At 38.6% G+C, this 24,004-nt stretch overlaps 1 protein-coding gene and 1 long non-coding RNA gene across 16 annotated transcripts in view; one reads left to right on the top strand and one right to left on the bottom strand.

The window, feature by feature from the left end:
- ZBTB10 (zinc finger and BTB domain containing 10) overlaps positions 1-20,198 on the bottom strand; it is a 37,656-nt gene extending 17,458 nt beyond the window's left edge. Inside the window, exons 1-2 of one of the 3 annotated variants that reach the window (XM_011291335.4) lie at positions 20,103-20,198; positions 8,314-9,199 (exon numbers count right to left, since the gene is read on the bottom strand). In XM_011291335.4, the coding sequence (XP_011289637.1) occupies positions 8,314-9,199; positions 20,103-20,198 (982 nt within the window). Of the gene's footprint in view, positions 1-8,313; positions 9,200-18,188; positions 19,265-20,102 lie in introns of those variants that run through there. The other 2 variants (XM_045050168.1, XM_006943284.5) reach the window with 2 other exon arrangements.
- A 193-nt stretch (positions 20,199-20,391) lies between these two features.
- LOC102900800 overlaps positions 20,392-24,004 on the top strand; it is a 207,721-nt gene continuing 204,108 nt past the window's right edge. For all 13 annotated transcript variants that reach the window (XR_006592765.1, XR_006592762.1, XR_006592766.1 and 10 more), the window contains exons 1-3: positions 20,392-20,529; positions 22,464-22,574; positions 23,189-23,334. This is a non-coding gene — a long non-coding RNA (uncharacterized LOC102900800). The remainder of the gene's footprint in view (positions 20,530-22,463; positions 22,575-23,188; positions 23,335-24,004) is intronic.

The following is a 24,004-nucleotide window of genomic DNA, read 5'->3' as shown; positions in this document are numbered from 1 at the left end:
AACCGACTGAGTCACCCAGGTGCCCCAGAAATCAAGGTTTTGGAAGTCACTAACTCAACTGTACAAAAAACCCTTAAGAGACCCAGTAAGATATATTCCACTTTCATATAAATATATCAACATCAAGTTTCTCTTCTCTGAAGACAGTTTCAGAACTGTTTTTTCATAAACAGGTACAAGTTTTTTTCTCTTGATTGTGATCAGGTTTTTTTCTGCTTTTCAGTGGAGAGTAGTCAGTTATAAATGTATCATATAAAATGCCTTTGACAGTTCCTGTAGTAGGATAGAGACTCAACATATAGTAATTTCCTTTCCCCCACTGACTCAAGTGACTGCCCCATCTTTACTTAGATTAAGTTCTACTGTTTTTTCTTTGCACTACTCAACTAGGGCTGTTATTTCTGCCCTCACTAGTCCTTAAAAGGTCTACCCAGATCACTCCCCACTCCAATCCATGAACAACACACTCCAAATGTTTTTTTTCCTAAAGGCTAATATAAACACACCTAATCTCTAGTTAAAAACCTCTCACTACCTCAGTCTATTTTTGAAACCAAATTGACAAACTTACCATGTAAAACAAAGAGAATTGCAATCTGCTCTAACCTACCCACCCAACCTCATCTTCCCACTACACTCCTTCTATTCTTTTACCTATTTACCCTGATTTCTTGCCATGTTGTAGTCACTGAACGCCCTCCCCCTCCTCTGGCAAAGTCTTACACAAGACCCTGTTCTTACTATTGCCTTCTCCATGAAGCCTTCTCCAACTCTTCTGAGCAGTTAGGAACCTCCCATTGCATCTGCTCATCCTACTTATTTTAAACATTTGTTCCAATGCACTGGGCACATTTCTACCCTACAGCGACCCTACTATGAACAAGTTCCAGGGAAGGTAATCCTCAATCTTGACATCAACGTCATCTGACAAGATACTTACTTTTTTGGGGACTTAAACAGAAATTTTATTATCAGGAGCACCTGAGTGGCTCAGTTAGTTAAGCAGCCCTCTTGATTTCAAGTCAGGTCATGATCTCACAAGATGGAGTACCACGTCAGGCTCTATGCTAACAGCCTGGAGCCTGCTTGGGATTCTCCCTCTGCCCCTCCCCTGCTTGCTCACTCTCTCAAAATAAACATTTTTTAAAAATTTACTAGTAAATTTCCTGTTATGATGTGGAAAGCTATTCTGGTATCTCAGAAAAATAATATTTGGTTATAATATAACTCTTCTGGAGAGTAAATCTTTGAATGAAGATTTAAGGCCTTCTGGTCACCTCAGAATAAATATTAAAACTATGTCAGAAACCAAAGTTTCAGTTTTATAGAACTCTCAGGGATTGACACTTAGACAATCTGATACTCTCAGGCAGAACTCACAAAAATGCTTTTGTAACTGATCTACAAGGCTTCTTCAGTACCTAGTCTGGCCACACAGATTCTATTTCTTTAGGGCTTCTAACTTATTGGTAATAATCCTAACTACAGTCATCTCTTGGGACAAATACAGCAGACAGGGAAGAAAAGGAACACTAGGCAGATGAAAAGAAGGGGGAAAAAGATGGCAGAATATTCCTACCACCATACAGCTATCTACTATCATCCTTTTAAGATTAAACATTGGGGGGCGCCTGGGTGGCGCAGTCGGTTAAGCGTCCGACTTCAGCCAGGTCACGATCTCGCGGTCTGTGAGTTCGAGCCCCGCGTCAGGCTCTGGGCTGATGGCTCAGAGCCTGGAGCCTGTTTCCGATTCTGTGTCTCCCTCTCTCTCTCTGCCCCTCCCCCGTTCATACTCGGTCTCTCTCTGTCCCAAAGATAAATAAACGTTGAAAAAAAAAAAAAAGATTAAACATTGGGAAGATTCTTATGGATTAGTATATTTTATAATCCATTCACTACTGGTGGACATTTACTTTTTAAAATGATCATCAGGCCTTCAAACTATCATTTAACACCCAACTGTAACAGTTTCTGAAGAAAAGTGACTGGATATTATTACTTATAGATCATCCTTCATAACACATTCAACCAAAAGGATGCCTCAAAGTTAAAGAACATCTGGGACCCCCTAACAAAGAAAACTAACCTAGATCCATCAATCTATCTGAAATGCTTACTTACAGTAAGATGTAGAAGGCAGCAATTTTCAGATTTTATAAAAGTAATAACTACAATACTCCCAGTGGTGTCTAGGGGTAGCATCCTATAATCAGAACAGTATTTCTGCAAAGAAACATGAATATTCACATTTAAAGAAATGAGTAAAAGATATAAATAGCTGGTTTTGCTGCCAGCTAAGAATCAAGTTTTGTTGCCAAAATGATTAAGAAAAAGCTTTGGGTAGTTTTTACAGATTTCAAGATTTCAGAATTACAAAATTTTCTTTTCTTTCTTCCCATTAGAGACATTATGTGGGATACAATCAGAACCAGTTACAGTTAAGTGGCAAAAGCTAGTCCAAAGCCCACATCTCCTTAAATAAAGCCAAGTTTCATGGTTTTTAAACATATTTAATAGTTTATACAGTAAATTTATATGGCATGGTCAAAACAGGACTCTCAAATTTGATGGCCAATTTTCAAAATTGTAAAAAGTTAATCATTTAGAAAGCAGTTTAAGATTCTGCAACATTTGGGGCACTTGCGTGGCTCAGTTGTTTGTCAGACTTCATCTCAGGTCATGATCTCATGGCTGGTGAATAGGAACCCCATATCAGGCTCTTCGCTGTCAATGTAGAGCCTCCTTCACATCCTCTGTCCCTCTCTCTGCCTTTCCCTTGCATGCACGAGCTTGCATGTACACACACGCACCCACAGGTGCATGTACACTCTCAACCTATCTCAAAAATAAACATTAAAAAAGATTCTGAGGGCACCTGGGTGGCTCAGCTGGTTAAGCATCCAACTTCAGCTCAGGTCATGATCTCACCATTCATAAGTTCAAATCCCATGTTGGCCTCTGTGCTGACAGCTCAGAGCCTGAAGCCTGTTTCAGATTCAGTGTCTCCCTCTCTGTCTCTGCCCTGCCCCCTCTTGTGCTCTCTGTCTCAAAAATAAACATTAGAAAAAACATCTGACTGAAGGTAATGCATATACCTATTATCATCCAAAACAATAGAAAAGCAGAAGTGCTGGTTAGTAGCAAACTCTGAAGAATTCATTAGTCCAAACATGACCCATTAGAGTATCTTAAAGATATTTAGCTTGAACATTCTGTTCTCCAAGTTGTCTTCTAAATACTCAAAAATTATTTGCTTTTTAACCAAAAGGCAAATATGCAAATTGAAATTTTAAAGCTAAAACTCTATTTGTAAAGGATTAATAGAAATTTACAAATGTTGTAAAGCTGTTTTCCCTGAGAAGTTCAGATGAGAGAAAAGAATGTTTAGATTATTTAAAAGAACTGTTAAATTCTTTGCTGAGGTAAAATCACCTTGCATCCTGTATACATTAAAAAAAAATCCAGGGCCACCTGGGTGTCTCAGTAGGTTTAGCGTCAGACTTTGGCTCAGGTGGCTTGCTACTGTCAGCGCAGAGCTCACAGATCCTGTCTCTCTCTCTCCCCGCCCCTTCCCTGCTGGCACTCTCTCAAAAATAAACAAAACATTAAAAAAATCAATCATCTATACAGAATTGTATCAGCTTTTATTAAAGATAAAAATCAGGTTATATAATCTACGGCTACATTTACAGAGGAAATGGTTATTATGCTACATGGTATCAACTATATAAAACCCCAATAGAGAAATTCCTTTTAGAATTCAGTACCAGAAAAGTTTGTCATCCTCCAGAACTGGCATGTTTCCTCCTTTTGAGAGAGGCTTAGTATCTTAGAGCCAATTAAAAGCTTAATTAGGGCAACCATATTAACACCCTTGACTAGCACACTTAATTTCTTTACTGCTAAATTGTTTTGCTGATTTGTCAGTCATTTCAAAAAATGTTTGTACAAAATGTGGTATATATGCATGCATAAATTAAATGTGTATACAAGCAAAGAAGTATTTACAATGGGTGCAACCTGCTAGTGTGAATGAAATAACAGAAGAATCTAGATTCAGAAAACCATGTTCCTTATAGTCCCAGAGCATCAAAAGATCAAAAATAGGATTAACACTTGACTTGCTCTGTGAACACACTGTTAAATAATTCAGTTATTATTTTTACTCATACAATTTAATTTCTAATCTTAGATTTTTATCTACTTCATTTGGCTGAAATTGGTTTTCTGGCTGTATATCAGCAAGACAAGTATTTGAAATTTTTATATTAGCAGAGGAACTAACTCATTAATGACATCTTTTTTCCCTGTTACCTAGAATTTAGTCTTTCCCAATAGTTTTAATTATCCCATAAACCTTAATAAAATAAAAATGACAGAAGTTTCTAACCTTTCCTGAGTTCTACTTTATTATTTTAATTTTCTTTAAATGTTTATTTTTGAGAGAGAGAACACAAGTGGGGAAGGGGCAGAGAGACAGAGGGAGACACACAATCTGAAGCAGGCTCCAGGCTTTGAGCTGTCAGCACAGAGCTGATAGAGGACTCATGAACTGTGAGATAGATCATGACCTGAGCCCCAGTCAGATGCTTAACTGACTAAGCCACACAGACACCCCTCCTGAGTTCTATTTTCAAGTATCCTCCTATATTAAAAATAATTTGAAGCAAACTGCATTAATGAGTCAAATAACAAACATGCTAGTTTAAGATAAAAAAAAAAACCCACCTAAATAAAATCCCTGATATTTGTGGGTACATCTTATCTCAATATCTTACAACCTTTCTGAATGAGGCATCTGAACACCAGCTTCAACATTATGTGGCAAGAAGATATTTAGAGCTGTGGTTTACAAACTGTAGACTTAAGAATCTGGGGAAGTCATAGTTCTTATAAAGGATCCACAAATCCAAATATGTCAAGCATTGCTTGTAGACTATATAATTTACTAGGACTTTTCAATATTTACGTATAGAGCTTTAAATTCATTTAAAACTATTTCACTGAACATTTTCACCATTTCTAAATAAATGGAGGTCAAAGTATAACCAATGATGGTACAGTTCATAAAAATGTTTGAGATTTTAAAAGGGACCAATTTTTTAAAAGACTGAGTCTACTAGTTCATTAATTGCAAAGTTTTATTGTGAGATAGTCCTTAACATGAAACCTGCCTCTATTTTTACTAGCTGATTGACCTTGAGACGGGCCTTAACCTTGATAAACACAGATGCACCGTGTTCTATATTGGTCAGAATTTGCCTGAAGAGTTGTAGTTAATTCTGTACACCACAATTTCTGGGTAAAAAAAAGGGGGGGGGGGGTTAATTGTAAGAAAGATGGTAAAAAGGTTTGGAATTCAGAAGGTGGGTGGTATAGCACTTAGCCTGGAAGAAAAAGGGACTTCAGGGGAATACTTAAATTATTTATAATATCTCAAGAGTTATCAGGTAGATTTGGAGAGATTAGGTTAAGCTCAGATTATACTACTCAAAATGGAAGAATCAGGAAATTTATAAGAAGCAAATTGTGGCTCAATATAAAATAACTTCCTAACAGTCATCATACACTGGAATGGGCTGCTTAAAAGAGTATTCTTTCTAAATATTCAAACAAAAGGTCAAGCTGAGGCCAATAAGACCATCCTTCGTAGAATTTAGTATAAAGTACACTGCACTGGAAAACTGACTTCAAATAATCTCAATAGTCTCAACTTTAAGGGGACCTAGGATGACTAGGATAGGTGTGCTTTGTCATTTAATTTTAATAATCCTAGAAATAAGTACCATAGTTTAAAGATAAAGAAACCAAAGGCAAGAGTTTAATTTGATCATGGTTACACTGTAGTTAAATGTTAAATACACAGCTCATTTTCAAATCATAACTCCATTTGGGCTCTTTCCTCTTTGTCAGTGGATTTCAACCTTTGCTCACTGTGTAATCACCTACAGAGCTTATAAAAATTCTAACAACCAGGACACATCACAGAACCAATGAACTCAATCCCTACTGTAAAGACCCAAGCATCATGGTCTGTAAAGTTCCCAAGTGATGTTAATATGCAGCCAAAATTAAGATCCACTACTCTATACCAAGGGTTGGCAATAAGGCTTTATAGTGAAGCATATCCATGTTCACTTGTGTTTATTGTCTATGGCTGCTTTCATGATGTAAATCAGACACTGACCTTATAACTGGCAAAACCAAAAATACTTACTCTTTGGTCCTTTACAGCAAAAATTTGCCAACCCCTGGCTCGTTTTATTATGTCCGAACCATAATAATCTCATGAGACCCTATTTCCTGCCATTCAGTGAGTTTGGATCTAGAGGCCTTGAAAAGTTGCAAAAAGTTTAACAACTGAAATATAGCACATCACTGATTAAACCAATTTGTCAGTTAAACAAGGTCCAAAACCAAAGTGATACTCGTAACGTAATAATCTTTTCTAAGATATAAGGGATAAACTGAAAATATATTATTAGACTACTAAAAATTAATTTATGATACGCCTACTCCATTGATGCAAACTCAGCTGGGGGGGGGGGGTTGCCAAAATAATAGCCAGTAATGTTATTTTTTAAAGAATGCATTGTGGTTCAGTATGAGTGCTTTTCTTTGAATCATTCCAATTATATGTGGGACTATGAATGGGTTTGGTTCTGATTAGTTTTGCCAATTACTACCCCCAAAATCTGCTTATTCCTTAAATTGTGTATATATGTATTTTATTTAAAAAACACTACAGGGTTCCCAACATACTATTAAACAATTAATCCCTGCAGCGGAAAGACAATGTAGTTCTAATTTTTGAGAACTGCTTTCAAGGGCTTGTACATTAAAAATTAAGCCAAGGGGCACCTGGGTGGCTCAGTTGATTAAATGTCCAATTTTGGCTCAGGTAATGATCTCACAGTTCATGAGTCTGAGCCCAGCATTGGATTCTGTGCTGAAAGCTCAGAGCCTGCAGCCTGCTTTGGATTCTGTTATCTCCCTTTCTCTCTGCCCCTCCTCCCCTCGAGCTCTGTCTCTCTCTCAAAAATAAATATTGTAAAAAAAAAATTTTTAATTAAGCCAAAATAAAGTGACACTAAGAAATTCTATCTTCCCTTAATACTTTAAAGAAACTGCCTCTGGGCTTTTCTTACTGAACAGTTGACAAGTAGGAGGGAAAAGAGCAGTAAATCGTTATTACACAGGCATGCTGATTTTTACAAAAGTAAATGTAAAAACCAATGAAAACTAAATCCAAACCTAAAAAGCCAGAGAAACCATTTCATTTCATAAGATTACTATGGCATTTTGCCCTTTGAGATCTAAAAACAATGATTCTCTTTAACAGAAAGTACTCCATCCCCAGATAATCACCATGATGTAAAATCAGACACTGAAAGAGCTTTGAAAGCAACAAAACAAATATCAAATCATATGTGACAGTGGTAGATATATACCTCAAGTCTAGGGTCTGCAAAGGAAAACCTCAAATCCACTGAACTCTTCTTCAAATATATTTAAGTTAGTTAGGCACAGGCAATTAAAGATAAAGAAAATTTTCAAATCTTTCTATTTACACACACAGTAACAATGGTCTCCCACTCCACTAAAAAAAACAAATCCATAGTACAAATGTGATATGCTAAGATTGTGTTGTATGTGTTTACATTTAGGTTAAATAATGAGGAGAAAGGTCTGAGTCCTCTTAGTAACAGGCAAATGAGAATGAAAATGAGGGGACAATGGGACAAATTTAAAACATTTAGCTTCTGTAAGATTTATGGTGAGAACAGAACAGTAGCCCTAAACAAATTAGAATAATCCCACTGTCATTTGCAAAATTCTATAAAACAAATGTTTACTCCCCCCACAAATTGGGAATAAAAAATGTTAACTAGGTCTCAAAAATGTTCTGAAATGACAAACTGATTATATATTACAACTAAGATTTTAACTAAGATTACAAAGACTTTATCCTTTCCAGCACTGGATGCAAAAAAAGTGATCAGAGCATAAAGATCAGAAACACCTAAGAACTATAAATGAAGCTGAGTCCACATTACACATAATAATATAAACAAACACCTGATTAACACAAACTTTGAGAAACTCACACACACACATGTTCAGAGAAAAAAGACATAGCAGAATTATATGCTTGAGTAATTTTCTCCCTTCTACTACAAACACTCAAATTTAGTATTACTTGTGGATTACTTTTATGATTTAAAAAATACTTTAAAAATATACTTCAAGATTATATCCAATCAGAATTAATTAGAATGAAAACCCAGATACCTTTGTATATAAAATATTTACCTGGTTCTTCCTTGATGAATGATAAATCTTCCTCTGGATAGGCAACAGGTGGCTGCATCACTGAGCAATCTTCTAAATTTGTTTCATTAGGTGGTATATTATAAATAAATCTCTTTGTAGTTTGGTTTTTCCTCCTTGTTTTGCCAGTCTCTTGAATTCCCTGGGAGCCCATATTATTCCAAATAAACACTTTTGTTTGACCTTGAGATTCATTTTCAGCCAATTCAGGTGAACCATCCTGGACCCAACTACTGTCATTCATCTGGTAGTTTTCTATTTGGCCCTCGTCGACGTTACAACCATCATTTTCAATTTTTACATTACTTGCCAAATTGGTAAGATTCCGTGTCGCCCAAAAACTGGCAATTTTTTGATCCCGTGATGAAGATAGACCATCTCTATTAACTGGTTTTCTATTATTATAGTCCACGACAACAGACTCTGGAGCTTCTGATTTAATGCTTATATTTAAGGCATCTTTAATGAAATTTCGGCAGGTTTGAACAACTTCACTCATTTGAAGATAGCTGGCCACTGTCATCACTTCAATGGCATTTTGGCTTGTGAGCACCAGGTTACCAGAATACAAGAAGTCCAAGATGACTGAAAAACCTTGAACTGCAGCAATATCTAAATGGGTAGTATTGTTTTGGTTAGGGCTTTCTTTGTTTGAAAAGCAATATAAAGTCTTAAAGAAACGGCTGCCTGCAACCAGGATGTTCTTATGGGCTTTAAAGATTTTTCCGCTCACCACGATGCTGACATCGCAAAGAATACCTTTCTTTCTTTGTTCATTTAGTTGTCGAAGAAGTTGATAGCAATAAGAGTTCTCATTTGGCCTACTATTAAAGTCACAGTACCCCTCCTCTGATGGTATTTCTGACTCCTGTAATTGGATGGAAAACATCAATATTAAATTTTATCTACTTTTTAAAAACCCCAAAGGAAAACATGTATCATCAATATAACTTTTTAAAAAGTGCTAACCAAACACATTAACGTTAGTAATCCTGATGTATTGAGACCATGGTGTTCACAGGGATCCCAAATACTGAGAGTAAAGTTGTGAAGAGCTTGGTGCAAGCCATTGCTATTCTAAGTCAAACACATCTGAATGAGGATCAGCAGGAGTTCATTTGAGGAATAGCATGAATCATGTTACTTTTTTCATATATAAGCCAAGGATATAGATTAAGAATTACTTAAAATCATAATAATACTTTCTTATGAAAAGAAAATTTCCTATATATGAATCAAATTAGTTTGCTTTATCTCTGATAGGAATGCAGCAGCCTTCCTAATTGAACTAACAATGTTCAAGTTACAGTATGTTGGGCATCTCATCCTATTTAACACTACTAAAAAGGTAAATCTTAAGTCTTGGCAAACATCCAAATAGTTTAGGTCAATGAAGTTAATTAAATCTAATTCAAGAAGATAAAGTTAAGACCCTAATAGGAAAATGGGTTTCAACTACAGGAATATCCAGCTATATAATTTCCCAATCAACTTTCAAAATACTTTATCAAAAATTCCTGAACTCAAAATTCTCAAAAGTTTATAATTTTCTTTCTTTCAATCTGACAAGTACTCATTAGAGTTCTGTTTAGCATCACTAAAGTTATGGTAATTTCCTCTAGAGCCACAGCACACTGTTTAATAACTTCGCTAGATAACTGAAGTAGTCACTTTTTCCAATCAAAAAAGTGCTTAGACATTTCTAGTAGAAAAGATAACTGAAAATTGTGACCTGAAGTGTTAGTCCATTTCTGTGAAATAATGACACACAGACAAATCTAAGATTATATGAGCATGGGAAAAACATGGAAAGATACATACTAGATTGTAAACATATTGAAGGGTGTTGGAAACACAGTTAAGACTGCAAAAGAATTCTCATGGAAATAATATTCTAACTGGTGGTAAGATTCCTAAACAATCCCACAACTTCCTTAATTAACCCCACCCCACATGGGTAAGGCTAAAGCACAAAAATACTAGGTTAAAGTTTGAGTACTGAACACAGCCATACATACAATTCCAATTCTCTTGAAACTAAACCAGGTCACATGGTCCACTTAAGAATTTGTGTGTTTTCAAGTATGAGAAGTCAACTGAAAAGAACCAAAATTAGAATTCCAGGTCCCTTCAGTATTTGCAAGATAACCTTGCAAATCTGAGATACAGGATCACTATATATAGAAGGAAGAATGGCAAGTAGAAATTTTCCTCTATTTCCAACTGACCCTTGGCAGTCTATCACCGTCCCGGTGTCTCACATACAGAATGCCTTATACTGTATGCCTAGTCCCTCACATTCTCGATCTACCATACCAAAAAGTCTCATGCTCTAAATTAGCTATTTTTCCCTACCAAACACCCAATCTTCAGCAAAAACTGGTAATAGCCAAGGTTTGTGTGAAGTAATCAAAACAAATAATGCTCAAGTCCAAATTTTTTTTTGCTTTTGAAGGTGTGCAGGGAAGGAGGTGAGATAAAAGACATTGTTTCAACCTTTAGAGCTTGTACATAAACCTGCATGTTTAGCATCACTAAAGTTATGGTAGAGGGGAATGAACACGTATAAATATATAAAGAACTAAACCAATACTAGAAACACCTACAATCAATGCTATGGTATAATTTTCTATAAAAGCATCATACTGCTTACTTGATCTCCCTCTTATGAGACTATTTGAATAAGACTTTTTACAAATATCCTTATGCTTTCTACTCACTACAGAAATTTCCAAACTCGAAAAATCTTCCTTTGATGCAGGCCTGAAACTGAGCTTTGCTATGCATGCCATACCTGCCCAGCAAAGCTCATTTGGTTCAAAGTTCTGATGTTGTAGTAACAGTATAAATACTTGGAAGAAGCAAAAATTTAAGCACTGATCAAAATTTGGCAGCACATCATGAAGTATTTGTGGAAGCAGTGAACTAGCATTTACAAATCAAGAACCCACCTAGAGTTTATACATCTGGCAGTTCAAACTCGCAGTTCAGACTCTTTAAGAAAGAGGTAGCTATATCTAACTGTGGCAGTCATTTTAGGCTACGGTCACTGTGTTCTGCATTTTCTGATTTTCTGGGCCAGTCCCAATTTCTGAAGTCCTCTGGCATTATCAGACCAAATGTCCTAACTTTTTATTTTTTATTTTTTTAATTTTTTTTTTTAATTTTTATTTTTGGGACAGAGAGAGACAGAGCATGAACGGGAGAGGGGCAGAGAGAGAGGGAGACACAGAATCGGAAACAGGCTCCAGGCTCGGAGCCATCAGCCCAGAGCCTGACGCGGGGCTCGAACTCAGGGACCGCGAGATCGTGACCTGGCTGAAATCGGACGCTTAACCGACTGCGCCACCCAGGCGCCCCCAAATGTCCTAACTTTTAACAGTAACTCAGACAAAAGCCTATCCACCAAAATATTTACCCATACTATTTTAACACAAACTATACAAATCAAACACAACTGTTCACCCATTTTTTCTCTCATTACTGTTATACAAGAATAATAATGTTCTTTGATTTTATGAGCGACATCAGCAATTTCATTTCCGCTACTGAGTAGAGCACTAGGTCTTGCTTCTGTAGCACCTATTAAACACGCTCTTCACAATGAAGGGTTTGCAAGTCAAGAATATGTGTAGTTGCAGCAGTTGGGTAAAACAGAGCTTCAATAAGCACATAGCATTAAAGTAAATTCTGGTATTATATGCTGAACTAAATAAATTAAGAAAAATCTTAGTACTAAATATAAAAATCTTTAAAGTAGTTTCCTAAGAACTCTTGGCATCTGTCTCTGGTTCTTTAACATTCTAAATGTCCACTCCTAGTATATGGTAATATAAGTTCAGTGATATGTAAAAATATACTGATGAAAAGATTTAAGTATTTCCAGAAGTGGTCTTTTCAAATGTAGGGAACCTTTTCTGTTCCCTTTCCCAAAAATGGAAAGCACAACTTAGGCTAGACATCAGTCTAAACTGGCTGAACGATATTTTAAGGAAATGAACATTCAGACTTCAAAAGTTAGACAATTTGTTACACTGAAGATTCTATAAATGTGAAAAGCTTTCAAATTTTTTACTTGTGAAAATGCCCAAAGTAAAATTACAATTTTACATCTGTAAGAGACCTTAGAATTAACTCTTCTATAATCAAGAAAATATAAAAAGGTGTCCATTTAGTTAAAATCCTGATAACATGTATCTTCAAATCTACTTCCAAAGAAGCTTATATAAGTACTTTACTCACAGAGGAAAAAGCTGCTAAAAGCTTGAAAAATTCTGACTTCACTCAATTATTAAATAAGCATTAAACAAATGCCTACTTTACACAAGTTCCACACTGGGGACCAAAAATGAGGAAGTATAGTTCCCAATTTGAAGACTATCACTAGTGGGCAAGACTCTTAAGGTACTGAAGATTGTAACAAAGTTGTTATGAGGGCAGAGAGGAGGTGTATACAGTCCAGTGTTTTGTTTTTGTTTTTTTTTTGCTTTGTTTTTTTGGTGGTGGTGGGGGGATGCTTATGCTTTTTGGAAGAAAGATCTTGAGCAGAGCCTTATAGGACAAAAGAGTGGGATGGGAGGATGAACATTCTAAGCAAATAAAACATTAAAAGAAACAAGACAGTCTACAAGAATCTTCACAATACCAGATTTATGAAAGAACTTGAAGGTGATCCCAAAAAAGCCCAAGAAATACAAGTATACACTTATGAACATTTTTTGAGGCATATGTCAATAGCTTCCATCAGTTACCAAGAGATTGGAATCTGTCCCCTGCCCACCCCCAGATTAAGAACCACTGTAATAGGTACCTACAGAGCCTTAGAAGCAGTGATCTGATTGGATTAGAAGATATAAGAGATGGTTATGATAGCAAAGTAGGGGATTAATATCAGGGAACTAGAACTAGAGATACTGTGACCAGGGGAAGCTACTGTTTAATAGTGCAACATACTTGCAAGAAACCAGGACCCTAACTAACCTAAGATGGATAACGTTAATGGGGGGAGGGGGGATGAGTCACAGCCTGGAAAAATACCTGGAAGATAAAAATCAGCAGAACCTGAATAATCAACTAGATTTGGTTGAGGGGGTAGGGATCATAGGGTTGGTCTTCAGCACTCTAACTTGGGGAGCTAGATAATGCCACCAACTTGCAAAGAATCCAAGACCACCACCCATCTCCACACCCTTATGAGAAGAGTTGGGGATACCTTCATTTACAGTGAGTTCATCTGTAGTTAATCCACCAATCATAAGAAAATATTAGTTAAAAATCAACAATTAGTATTTACTTTCCCTACCCAGAACTAGTCCTTTAAATAAATGGATTAGCAGAAAAAAGGCATTTCCAATGCAAAACAAAGTATAAAATTAAAGTATTAAAAACAAAAATCTTTACTGCTTTTGTCTCAGCAACCCACTACAACACTATACTGAAAGAATGAAAATGTCAATTTCACTTCCAAATCCAAATTTTAGAACAAAATGGAAATTCTAATTCTATAGGTTAGCAGTGGAAATCTTCAATTTTAGATACTAAAGATATGCTTTATTACCAGCTCTCTTCTAAAAACACAACTACCCAGGTGTCTCTGAACAGCAACATATTTCTTCATGATCCTCCCCTGTTTAAAACTGCTGAATTTAACTGCTAAATGGTTGCCCATTTGTTAGAATAGAATACAATCATTTTAGCATGACAAAATACCCTCCATAGTCTATTACCTATTCAAACTTGATTTTTCATTCTGGTCAGCAACCAAATTATCCACTTCTTAGACACATCAATTTCATTTTGTTAATGCTGCTTCCAATTGCAGTGCCTGCAATGCCCTCCCCTCCCTGTTCAACAGCTATTCATTTAACTCAATGAAGTTCAAGAGCCAATTATACAAGCTTCTCCCAACCTTCACAAGTAGAATTTATGACTCCCTTCCTTTACTGTTTCCATTGTAATCTGAACATACTTCTAACATGGTATCTATCATTTTATTGTCGTGTCTGTCTCTTCTTACTAGACTACAAGTTCCTTGATGGCAGAGAAAATGATTTATAGGTTTATCTCCAGTGCCTTGGATGTACCTAATATAAGTAAATTTGAGAAGAAGCCAATCCTAGATACACTATAAGGTAGTCAAAGACACAACTAAAAAGTCAAACACAAGGGAAATGAACCAGCTCAATAAACCAAACACAATGAATGTTAGAATCTACATACTATACAAAATTCTTCTTTAATGGGCCATAAGTTCATCTTTAAGATTTCTTAGTGAAAACTGTCAGACTTTCTTCCTAAATTGTTAACAACAAACCTTTAAGCCTTATTTTTGCCAAATGCAAAGAAGGCTGGGTAGACTGTCACTTTTGCTTTAGTTGCTAACCTCAACATATTCTTATTAGTAATTTCAATCAGATCACTGATCTAAATTAAGTATTTACTTTCTAGAAAGGTTAACTAAATTTATAATATATTTAAGTGTATGTTTCAGACTTAGCAAACTTAGAGTTGACAGAATGTGTGATTTAGGCTATGAAAATGTCACAATTGGGTAGAAAGTGATCTGAACCAAGATACAGTGGTAATCACTGTTATTAAAGCAATTTTAAAGTCCTCTGGGCCAAATGGTCAAATTCTGTATGAGCTAATCATTGAACTTGCCTCAAAGAAGATAATTACTACTCAAAAAAACCTGTACGCTGCCCCTTACACCCTTATAAATACAGGTATCTCTCTGAAATAGAAGGCTCAGAACAGATTCTGAGAGCATATTTTGACTCTCTCATGAGCAGCCTTAACAACCAACAGCCAATTAACGGTATAGCAAACTTTTTAGGAATGTACTGTACTTCTTTGGTCACTACAGAATTAATGAATCGTACTTTCAGAAAGCATAAGAAAAGTAACACTTAGTCTAAAATTTGGCCAACCTCCTCTCAAAAAACATCCCTCTTTAAAATAAAAAAAACACTTAGTCTAAAATTTGGCCAACCTCCTCTCAAAAAACATCCCTCTTTAAAATAAAAAAAAAAATTAAAAAAATTTTTAAAAAAGGAGGGGTGGAGTTGAAAGGAATAAAGGGAGTGAACTACCCTTAGCCTCAAATTCAATTCTTGCCTGAAGAACTCCAGAACTCTCATTTCATTATTTTTAAGACAGGAGAAAGCCAAAGCAAAGTATTCTTATGAAGCTGTGAAAAAATCTGCCTATGTGAGAAAATATCAGAATGTTCAAAGAACTGGATAACCAAGTCTCTGAAGGTATGAAATGGAGAAATGGCTTATTCTCTAGAATCAAGATTGATTCCACAAGATAAAGTGCTTTCCAAACTGTCAAAATTGGAACACTGAAGACACATGAGGTACCAGGCCACACACATACACACCCTTACGATTATCTATGATAAATATACACAATGATAATGACTAGCATTTACTAAGTGATTATGTGCTGGCATATATACTTTTCATACATAAGGAAATTAGAAGTTAACTCCTTTGCCTGCCAAGAAAGTAGAGGATTAGGATTCAGGTCCCCTTAACCTTAAGCCCAAGAATGCTCTTACAGATTGTGTTATACTGCCTCCTACAGGTAATCAAAGGCTACAGGATAAGAAAAAAAAAAACAACCAAAAACCCCGAATTCTGTCCATAGGAATAACTCAATTCTTGAACAGGTCACTCATCTTAACAAGACAGATATGTAGGTGGTATCTGGGGTAAACAGCAAGGTTAACACCCACAAACTAACCGTTAGAATGAAAAAAAAAATCAGGATCAATTCAGAGGGGAAACATCTGAAACTCAACCAAGGGAACCAATATATGTATACACACCCTTAGACACACAGGACGTACTTACTAAACTGTATTATCCTCAGCCTAATGAAAGTATGTCCTAAGAGAAAAATGGTATCTTATATCTATAAAAATTTTTGAGGGGGCAAAGGGAAAAGGAAGGGTAAATCAGAGATCAAATTCAGAAAAGATTTTACCTAGGGAATGAATCCCCTGATCCAGATAATGCCTAGGGGAGAAGGTTACACCATACTAAGTCTATCATAAGGTTATCCAACTAATTCTAATTCCCCTTCCTCTGATTTCAGGTTCACTAAGCAGCTAATTATATTTTGCATTCCCATTCAGATTTGCCTAGAGGGACAGACTATGCTGACAAGAAAAGTAACTGGGTCCACATGTATATTAAGAATATATATATTCCTTCTCATTGTCTTTTTGTAGTTTTCTGAATAACCAACCTATGATTATTTAGAAAAATATGCTTTCATTTTCACAAGTCCCCCTCCTCCATCATCTTACAAAATAACTTAATATATTACTTAACTCTTTAAAGCTTCTACTTCCACTTCTATAAAATATGACTTTGCAGAGTAAGGTGATGTGTGTTCGGCATACATTACACAAGGAAATGCTAGTTATATTTCACTCCATTGCCCAAGCTCATAAAGCTAGTAATTGTAGAAAGCTGAGATCCGAACCCAGATTTGCTCTAAAACCCATTCTTTTTCCATTACAACATTCTTTATAGGCCCTAGTCCCAGTTGTCATCGAGGACTCTAAGACTTAGGACAATTTACTTAACCTTTTGGGGCCATATATCTTTAAGTGACCTTCCTTCTAGGGCTTAGGCAACTAAAATTTGTACGAAGACTATTGCCATTCTCCACTGGGAAAAATAACCCTATGCTTTAAAGTTAACTTCTGAGAAACTGCTGTGCTATGGGGGGTTATTGGAGAGCGCCTAATTAACTCCAGTGTTGTGAACAGTAAGATCACTCCAATACACACACAGAGACTAGTATCTAAAAGCTGACTTTCTAAAATCAATGAATGGCTACCAATACAAAAAAATGAATTCCATCCACCACATTGGTTGTCCAAAACTCTTAAACGAGAAGTGCTCAACATCTATTTGGCTTGAAAAGGGATTACCAAAATGTTAAGACTACTATCTTTAGACTGGAAATATTAAAACAAGAAATAACTAAGGTACAGCTTATGTTTTGTAACTAAGGACTTATGTTTTCAAGCAGTTTAGTAAATAAAGTCTCTACCAACCTACTACCTGATAGAAATAACCTCACGTGAAACATCTCTAATATGCTAAGTGTAAAATGAACTGCATTTACAAGAAGGTTTCTAAAAGGGAGGATTAGAGAAAATCTCAGCACAAAAATCTGGGTAGGAGGAAACAAGGAAAAACTACAGTAATTTACCAAAAGCATGCCTTTGGTAAGAAAGTTCAACAGAGATGAATTTAGTAAAATTATTCATGGGGAGTGTTACCCAAATAGCTTGCTCTACATTTACATACTGCTCTCATAATTCACATTATCCTGACCTGATATAAAGAACTTTCTCAGCTGAACGTTTTCCTGAAAGGGTTAGCATCAAAGGTTAAGGAAATTGTTTAATTCATTCTTCAAAGAGTTGCCAGATTTGACTTCCACCAGCATGCTGAAAGACTGAAACATAAGGCAGCTTTTCTAAAATCACAGCTAATAAAATTTTTGACCGCGAAATCAACTTTTTGGGGTTAAAACTTTCAAACTCACTTTATTAAACTTTTAAAAAATTCAATCCCATGGACAAAGAAAGGGGTCATCAAAAAAATTCAGCGCTACGATTAGAAAATTGTCATTCCTTTCCCCCAACCCCCAACACAGATAACTTTTGAAAACTTGTTCCCAGGCTTTCTAAACCCCCACGCACGAGCTCCCTTCATTGCCACAACTGGAATGATGCCTTCACCCAGGAAAGTGTTTTGTTTTTGTTTTTGTTTTTTAAGCTGATAAATCTTTCCTTTAAAGACCTTAAAAAGTAGGAGGATATACTGTACCTGGGCGTTGGCTTCGTGGAGTTTGTGCTCGGTAGAGACGTGATGTCTCAGAAGAAGGGTTTTCTTGTAGTTTCGGGTCCCTCGCGAAAGCTCATCGTGCCCCACTTGAGGAAGGTCCCCGCTTCCCCCGTCCTCAGGGGTCTTTTGGCACCAGCCGCAAGACATAAGGCCAGTATCCTTGGAATACCGCAGCCAGGGAAAATCTTTGAGCCAAGAGGTCTGGAAGGAGCACTGTAGCTTCTGCATTAGGGACTTGGGCCGCGCGAGCGGGAAGTGCTGGACAGTCTCTCCTTCGCCAGCTCCCACACCGCTGCCCTCCACTTCGTCCCCGCCATCTCCGCCCGACCGCCTGCTGCTGCTGCAGCTGCCGCCTTCCGCCCCGCTGCCGTCGCCCAGGCTCGCCCCCTCCTCCTCGTCCTCGGTGCTGTCGCTCAGGGACGCGCCGTCCTGCATCAACTCCTTCCCCTCCAGCGCGTCCAGCTCCAGATCCACAGCCGCTGGCCCTCGCCCATTGAAATGCCTCAGGGGCCACGCCGAGGTCTCGGGGCGGCCGCGGCTACTGCCATTGTTGCCGAGACCCCCGCCGCCGCCTCCTCCTCGGAAGGCCAGAGTCCGACGGTTCCTTTCCGCTAGCAGGGGGCCCCCCGCGCCACCGCCGCCCAGCGAGGTGGGGCCGCCCGCGTCTTGGGGGAGCAGCAACTCCTTGGTTTCCTCGGCGGCGGCGGCGGCCGCCCCAGCGGAGGCCTCCAGGTCTTGGGGCTCCAGGCCCTCCAATTCCACTTCCTCGTCGGCCCCCCGCCCATTGAGCTGCTGAGGCGCTAGCGGCTGGGGTTGTCTTGGCTGGGGCTGCTGAGGCCAAGCCGAGGCCTCCCCGCCAGCGTTATTGTTCGTGGAACTGCCGCCGCCGCCGCTGCCGCCGCTGGCGGTGACCAACCCGCCTCCTCGGAACGCCAGCGTCCTGCGGTTCATTTCACTGAACGACATGGCGCGCGCCGCCGCCGCCGCCCGGTGCCCCGGCTCGCGCCCGGCCTCGGGCCGCGTCCCGCGCGTTCCCCGCCGCTCCCCCTCGGCTTCGCCCCCGCCCCCACCCCCGGCGTTCCGGTCTCGCGGGGCTCGGCCTCGCCCTCCCGCCCGGCCGCCCGGCTCGCGCTCGCTCCCGGGGCTGCCTCACGCGTCCACCACCGCCCGCCGGGCCGCCGCCTCCGGCCGCCTCCTCGTCCTCCACCCCCGCCCCGCTGTGCTCCGGGCAGCGTCCCGCGCGGAGAAGGGGGCGGGCGGCGGAGAGGTGAGCAGCGAGCCGGGGGCGCGTGGGGCCTTCGAAGTTGAGAGGCGGAGTGCGGGGAGACCCTCCGCTGCCCCCTCTTTAAAGCCGCGCGCACACACCGACCCTCCAAACAGATATCCTTCCTCCGGTGCGCCGAGGAGTCCCGACGCCGCCGCCGGCTTCCCAGGCGCTGAGGGCGAGAGGCACGTTAAACTGCTAGGCTCCGCCACATAACGAACCGACAATAAAGCCGGCGGAGCGTTTCCGTCCGACCAGGCCCTGGCGGAGGTCGAATGGCAAATGAACAACGGACCGTGCGCCCACAATGCACCGGGGTAGCAGTAACCGCTGGAGGGGGAAAGGGTGGGGGCCGGGCTGGGGGAGGGGGGCTGGGCTTGGGGCTGGGCTGGGGTGGGGTGGGGGCGCCAGGGGACCGGGAAAGGGGCTGGGCCGCGCCTCCGGCCTGGGGGCGGGGGTGCGGCCGGGGGGGAAGGAAGTCGGCCGAGGGGCGGGGGACAAAAGGCCGAGCGGCTGGCTGGGGGTCTCGGGGAGGGGGGCGGGCGTGTGCGGCCGGGGCCGGGCTACGCGGAGGACAAACAGCTGGCGAGTGTCAGGGTCTGGCCGCCTCCCCGCTGCCCACACGCACCTACCCGCGGCCGGGACGCACATTTTCCTTCTCTCGCCACGAGTTCACCTGGGACTTTAGAAATAACTGTGCGGTGGGAGCTGCGCTCCAGCCTTGTCATTTGCCTAGGGGTGGGTGGCGGTACCCAAGGAAGTGAACTTATTTTGTTCCTTCACAAAGACTGGACCAGGCGGTGCCTTTCACGCGAGGAGGTTACAACCACCGACACCTCCTCGTCTGCAGCATTGTGTGTGCGAGGCACCACCTCAGGCCCAAGGCAATAATCATTTCACAGAAAATGCACCGCCCCGAGTGTCTTATTGCTGTGATGAAATGGAAATTTAAATAAAAGGTCGAACACGTGCGTTCACTGGGAAGTATTGACATGGGTGTTACATCACCACCAGCCAATCAGATAACTCCAGTCGTGTTTATACTTCTACAACCACCTTGTGAGTATTACAGTATGTCATAACGTTATAAATATTAGGCAGGGTTTTCCCCAGGAGCGGGGAGGAGTCTGCTTCTACGGACGTTGTGTGCGACTCCAAGGACTGTGTGTCTTAAGACAAGAATTAATGTTTCAGACTTATTTTTTAATTGTTTACATTGCGTATGGAATTTAGAATGATTAAAAGAACAGATTGAGCTAGAAACGAAACTCATAATCTTGGTCGAGTTTTTCAGAAGAAGGTTTTCCAATTTAGAGCCCTTCTCCTTTTTTTGAAATTTTAGTATGCTAAATTTAGCTAATACTAAAGTATTTAGACTCGTTTTATTGTTTTAAAATGTGAAATTTTAAATTATTTTTTTTTCAAACCTATTTCAGGTTAAAAAAAGATGTTCTCAAACTATGGCGAGGCTTTTTAACTTTTTAAAGAAATATATTGAAAGTTTAATCACAAACTAATATGAAATATGTTCAAGATAATTACTCTTGAAAAAGGGAAAAAGGACATTTATATGACAGGGTACACTTTTTACATTAATATATGTTAGAATGTGCATAGAAAAAAATTGGAAATACAAACTCTACAGTTACAAATTATCTGTGCTTAGAGGCCTTAATAATCTGCATTAAATATTAATGGGAAATTTTATGTTTAATAAAGAGCATGTGTTACAATTTTTAGGTCCTCAAGTTTGATGATTCTGTTCTTTTGAAATTTCTATTTTTCAAATAAGAAAATTATTTAAAAATTTGAATATATATGTGGAGTAAGGAATATGGTATGTTTTTCAAGATTAGCTTTAAAAAGCAGTTTCCCAGACATATTATAAAATACCATTAATATTAATATTTTTCAATCGCTACACCTATGCATGCACATCCAGACTCATATATGCTTTTGATTGTATAGATTTATTCAAAGCAACTTCCACTTAAATTCTCTATAATTTTCGTACCAGTATAAATGAACAGTGTTGTATATGAAACAAAAAAATATTAGTTCTATCTTTTAGATGAAATGTAATTTTAATGTAAAGAATGATACATTAACCTGCCACAAAAAGATTTTGGCTTTGAATTATTTTTCCAGTAATGATCATATTATCACCTATCCATATGGTCAGCTGCCCACCAGTGATCAACAGCTTCAAATTCTGATACAAATCCTCAGATTGGCATTGTTGGTGTTTTTTTTTTTTTTCTTCATTTTGTCCTGCTTTGTTTTAGTTATTGGAAAGTCTGAGACAGTAGACTCATGACATTGACCTAATCTGTACCTTGGAGAAGATAGGATTCTGCCTGTTGGGGTACATATAATATGTGCTTCCATGTAATATATGGAAGAATGCTATAACAATACAGTACTTTGTCCTTAATGCATTTTTTCAATTCCAGGCACTTTGCAAATAAATACATTATTTACTGTATTTTAACCACCAGTGCTTCTCCCATAAAAAGAGTTACTAAAGTTAATTGCTCATCTAGGATTAAGGTAATGGTAAGTGAAAGTGGGTTTAAGAATTTTTATTTCAACTTTACAAATTATTTTCATTCCAAACTGTTAAATGAACATCTTTGCTTCTTCTCATCTTATATGTTTAGTACATAATAGGAATTTTGCTAGTATTATTTTTGCTTTCTGGTAGCACTAGAACCACCAAAAATGTTTGAATCCCTACTGGTGTGAATTGTGTCAGGACTGTATTTTTCTCAGACATATATCTTACCTTATATTTTGTAAAATCCACTTTGTCTTCTGTCTGGAATTATATTTAAACATGGATTAATTGGGAATGAACTTTAGATTCAAATGGTACAAGTAAATGGCTTAAATTATAGGACTATTGAACTCCTAACAGCCAAATAGTGTGAGTGTGTGGTGTATGTATGTGTATGTATTTATATTTTTATTGTTTTTTCTATATAAATATACAGGTCTTCCTGATATATATAAAGAAATATTAAGGTCTTCCTCTAAACCTTAAGGGAGATGGAATCAAAATCAAAGTTCAAGAGGATAGTAATCACAAACGTCTCAAAACAGCTGTATGTATGAGGGAACTTTGAGTAACATAAGGGGATCTCCTGTTCTGTAAATGGAGTTTTTAAGAATTCCCCCACCCCTTCCAGTCTCCTGCTAGCAAGTAGGGATCTGTTCTCCCCTTAGCCCCTACATTTACTGTTGGGGGTTCTACCATATTTAAGGGGATTCCCCCTTATGCTTACCAGGGGAACCCCTCAAGAATGGGGCATTCCCCAACCAATTTATCCCCTAATTTCACTTTAGGCTATGTAAAATTCTGTAGGTTACCTTGATACTGTCTCACTATAACTGCTGTGAGGCTGACATCCTATACCTGGTTCATCTGATCTTTGATAGTCAAACTTGTCAGTTACTGCTTTGGTGGGGCACTTTGCCTCTTTAGTTCTAGGGACAATAGCCTATGATTCTGTCTGTGGGATTGACATGTGTCATCTACCAGATTGAAGTACCCGAGAATGGAGACTATGTGTTACTCACTTTTATAATTCCCTATCCCAATCCGTGCTTGGCACATAGTAGGGGATTAGTATATGTTTGTTGAATAATTTATCTTCCCTTGCAGTTTAATTTGGTAGACAACTTTTTCTTCTGTTTCTTCTTTTTTTTCTTTCCTTAGCTAAGTAAAGATACTGAACTAATGTTTCCATCGAATTTACATTAAAAACAATAATCATATACATACAATGGAATATTATTCTGTCCTAAAAAAGGAGGGAAATCTTGCCATTTGTAACAATATGGTTGAAACTGGAGGACATTATGGTAAGTGAAATAAGCTAGACACAGAAGGAAAAATATTGCATGATACCACCTCTATGAGGTATTTAGTTAAACTCATAGAAGCAGAAAGTAGAGTAATTGTTGCCAGAGATTGGGGAGAGAGGGAAATGAGAGGTATTAGTCAAAGGGTGCAACATTTCAGTTATATAAGGTGAATAGTCTTAAAGATCTCTTGTATAGCATAGTGCCTGTATTTAACAATACTGTACTGTATACCTAAAATTTTGCTAAGAAGGTGGGTCTTAAATGTCTGTATCACAAAAAAAGTAGTAGTAAAGTGGGCAATAGAAAACTTGGGAAGGTGATGAATATGTTTATGGAATAGATTGTGGTGATGGTTTCACAGGTGTGTATTTATCTCCAATTTGTATACATTCAATAGTACTGTGGGTGGCCTGGCTGGCTCAGTCAAAAAAGCATAGGACTCTTGATCTCAGGGTCATGAGTTCAAGCCCCATGTTGGGTGTAGAGATTACTAAAAAAAAAAAGTAAACTTAAAAAAGAAATAAAAGCTTTAAGAAATATATGTACAGCTTTTTTTGTATGTCAGTCACACCTCAAGAAAGGGGTTTAAGCCAAAAAAGCAATGATGTTTATGTAGTTGAATGTAAATCATATTTTCTATATAGCTTACAGTGAATTATGAACAGTT

The sequence above is a fragment of the Felis catus genome, chromosome F2, assembly GCF_018350175.1.
Source record: "Felis catus isolate Fca126 chromosome F2, F.catus_Fca126_mat1.0, whole genome shotgun sequence".
Classification (NCBI taxonomy): domain Eukaryota; kingdom Metazoa; phylum Chordata; class Mammalia; order Carnivora; family Felidae; genus Felis; species Felis catus.
Note: the sequence above shows the minus strand (reverse complement) of the source record. Positions and strands in the feature narration are given on the sequence as shown.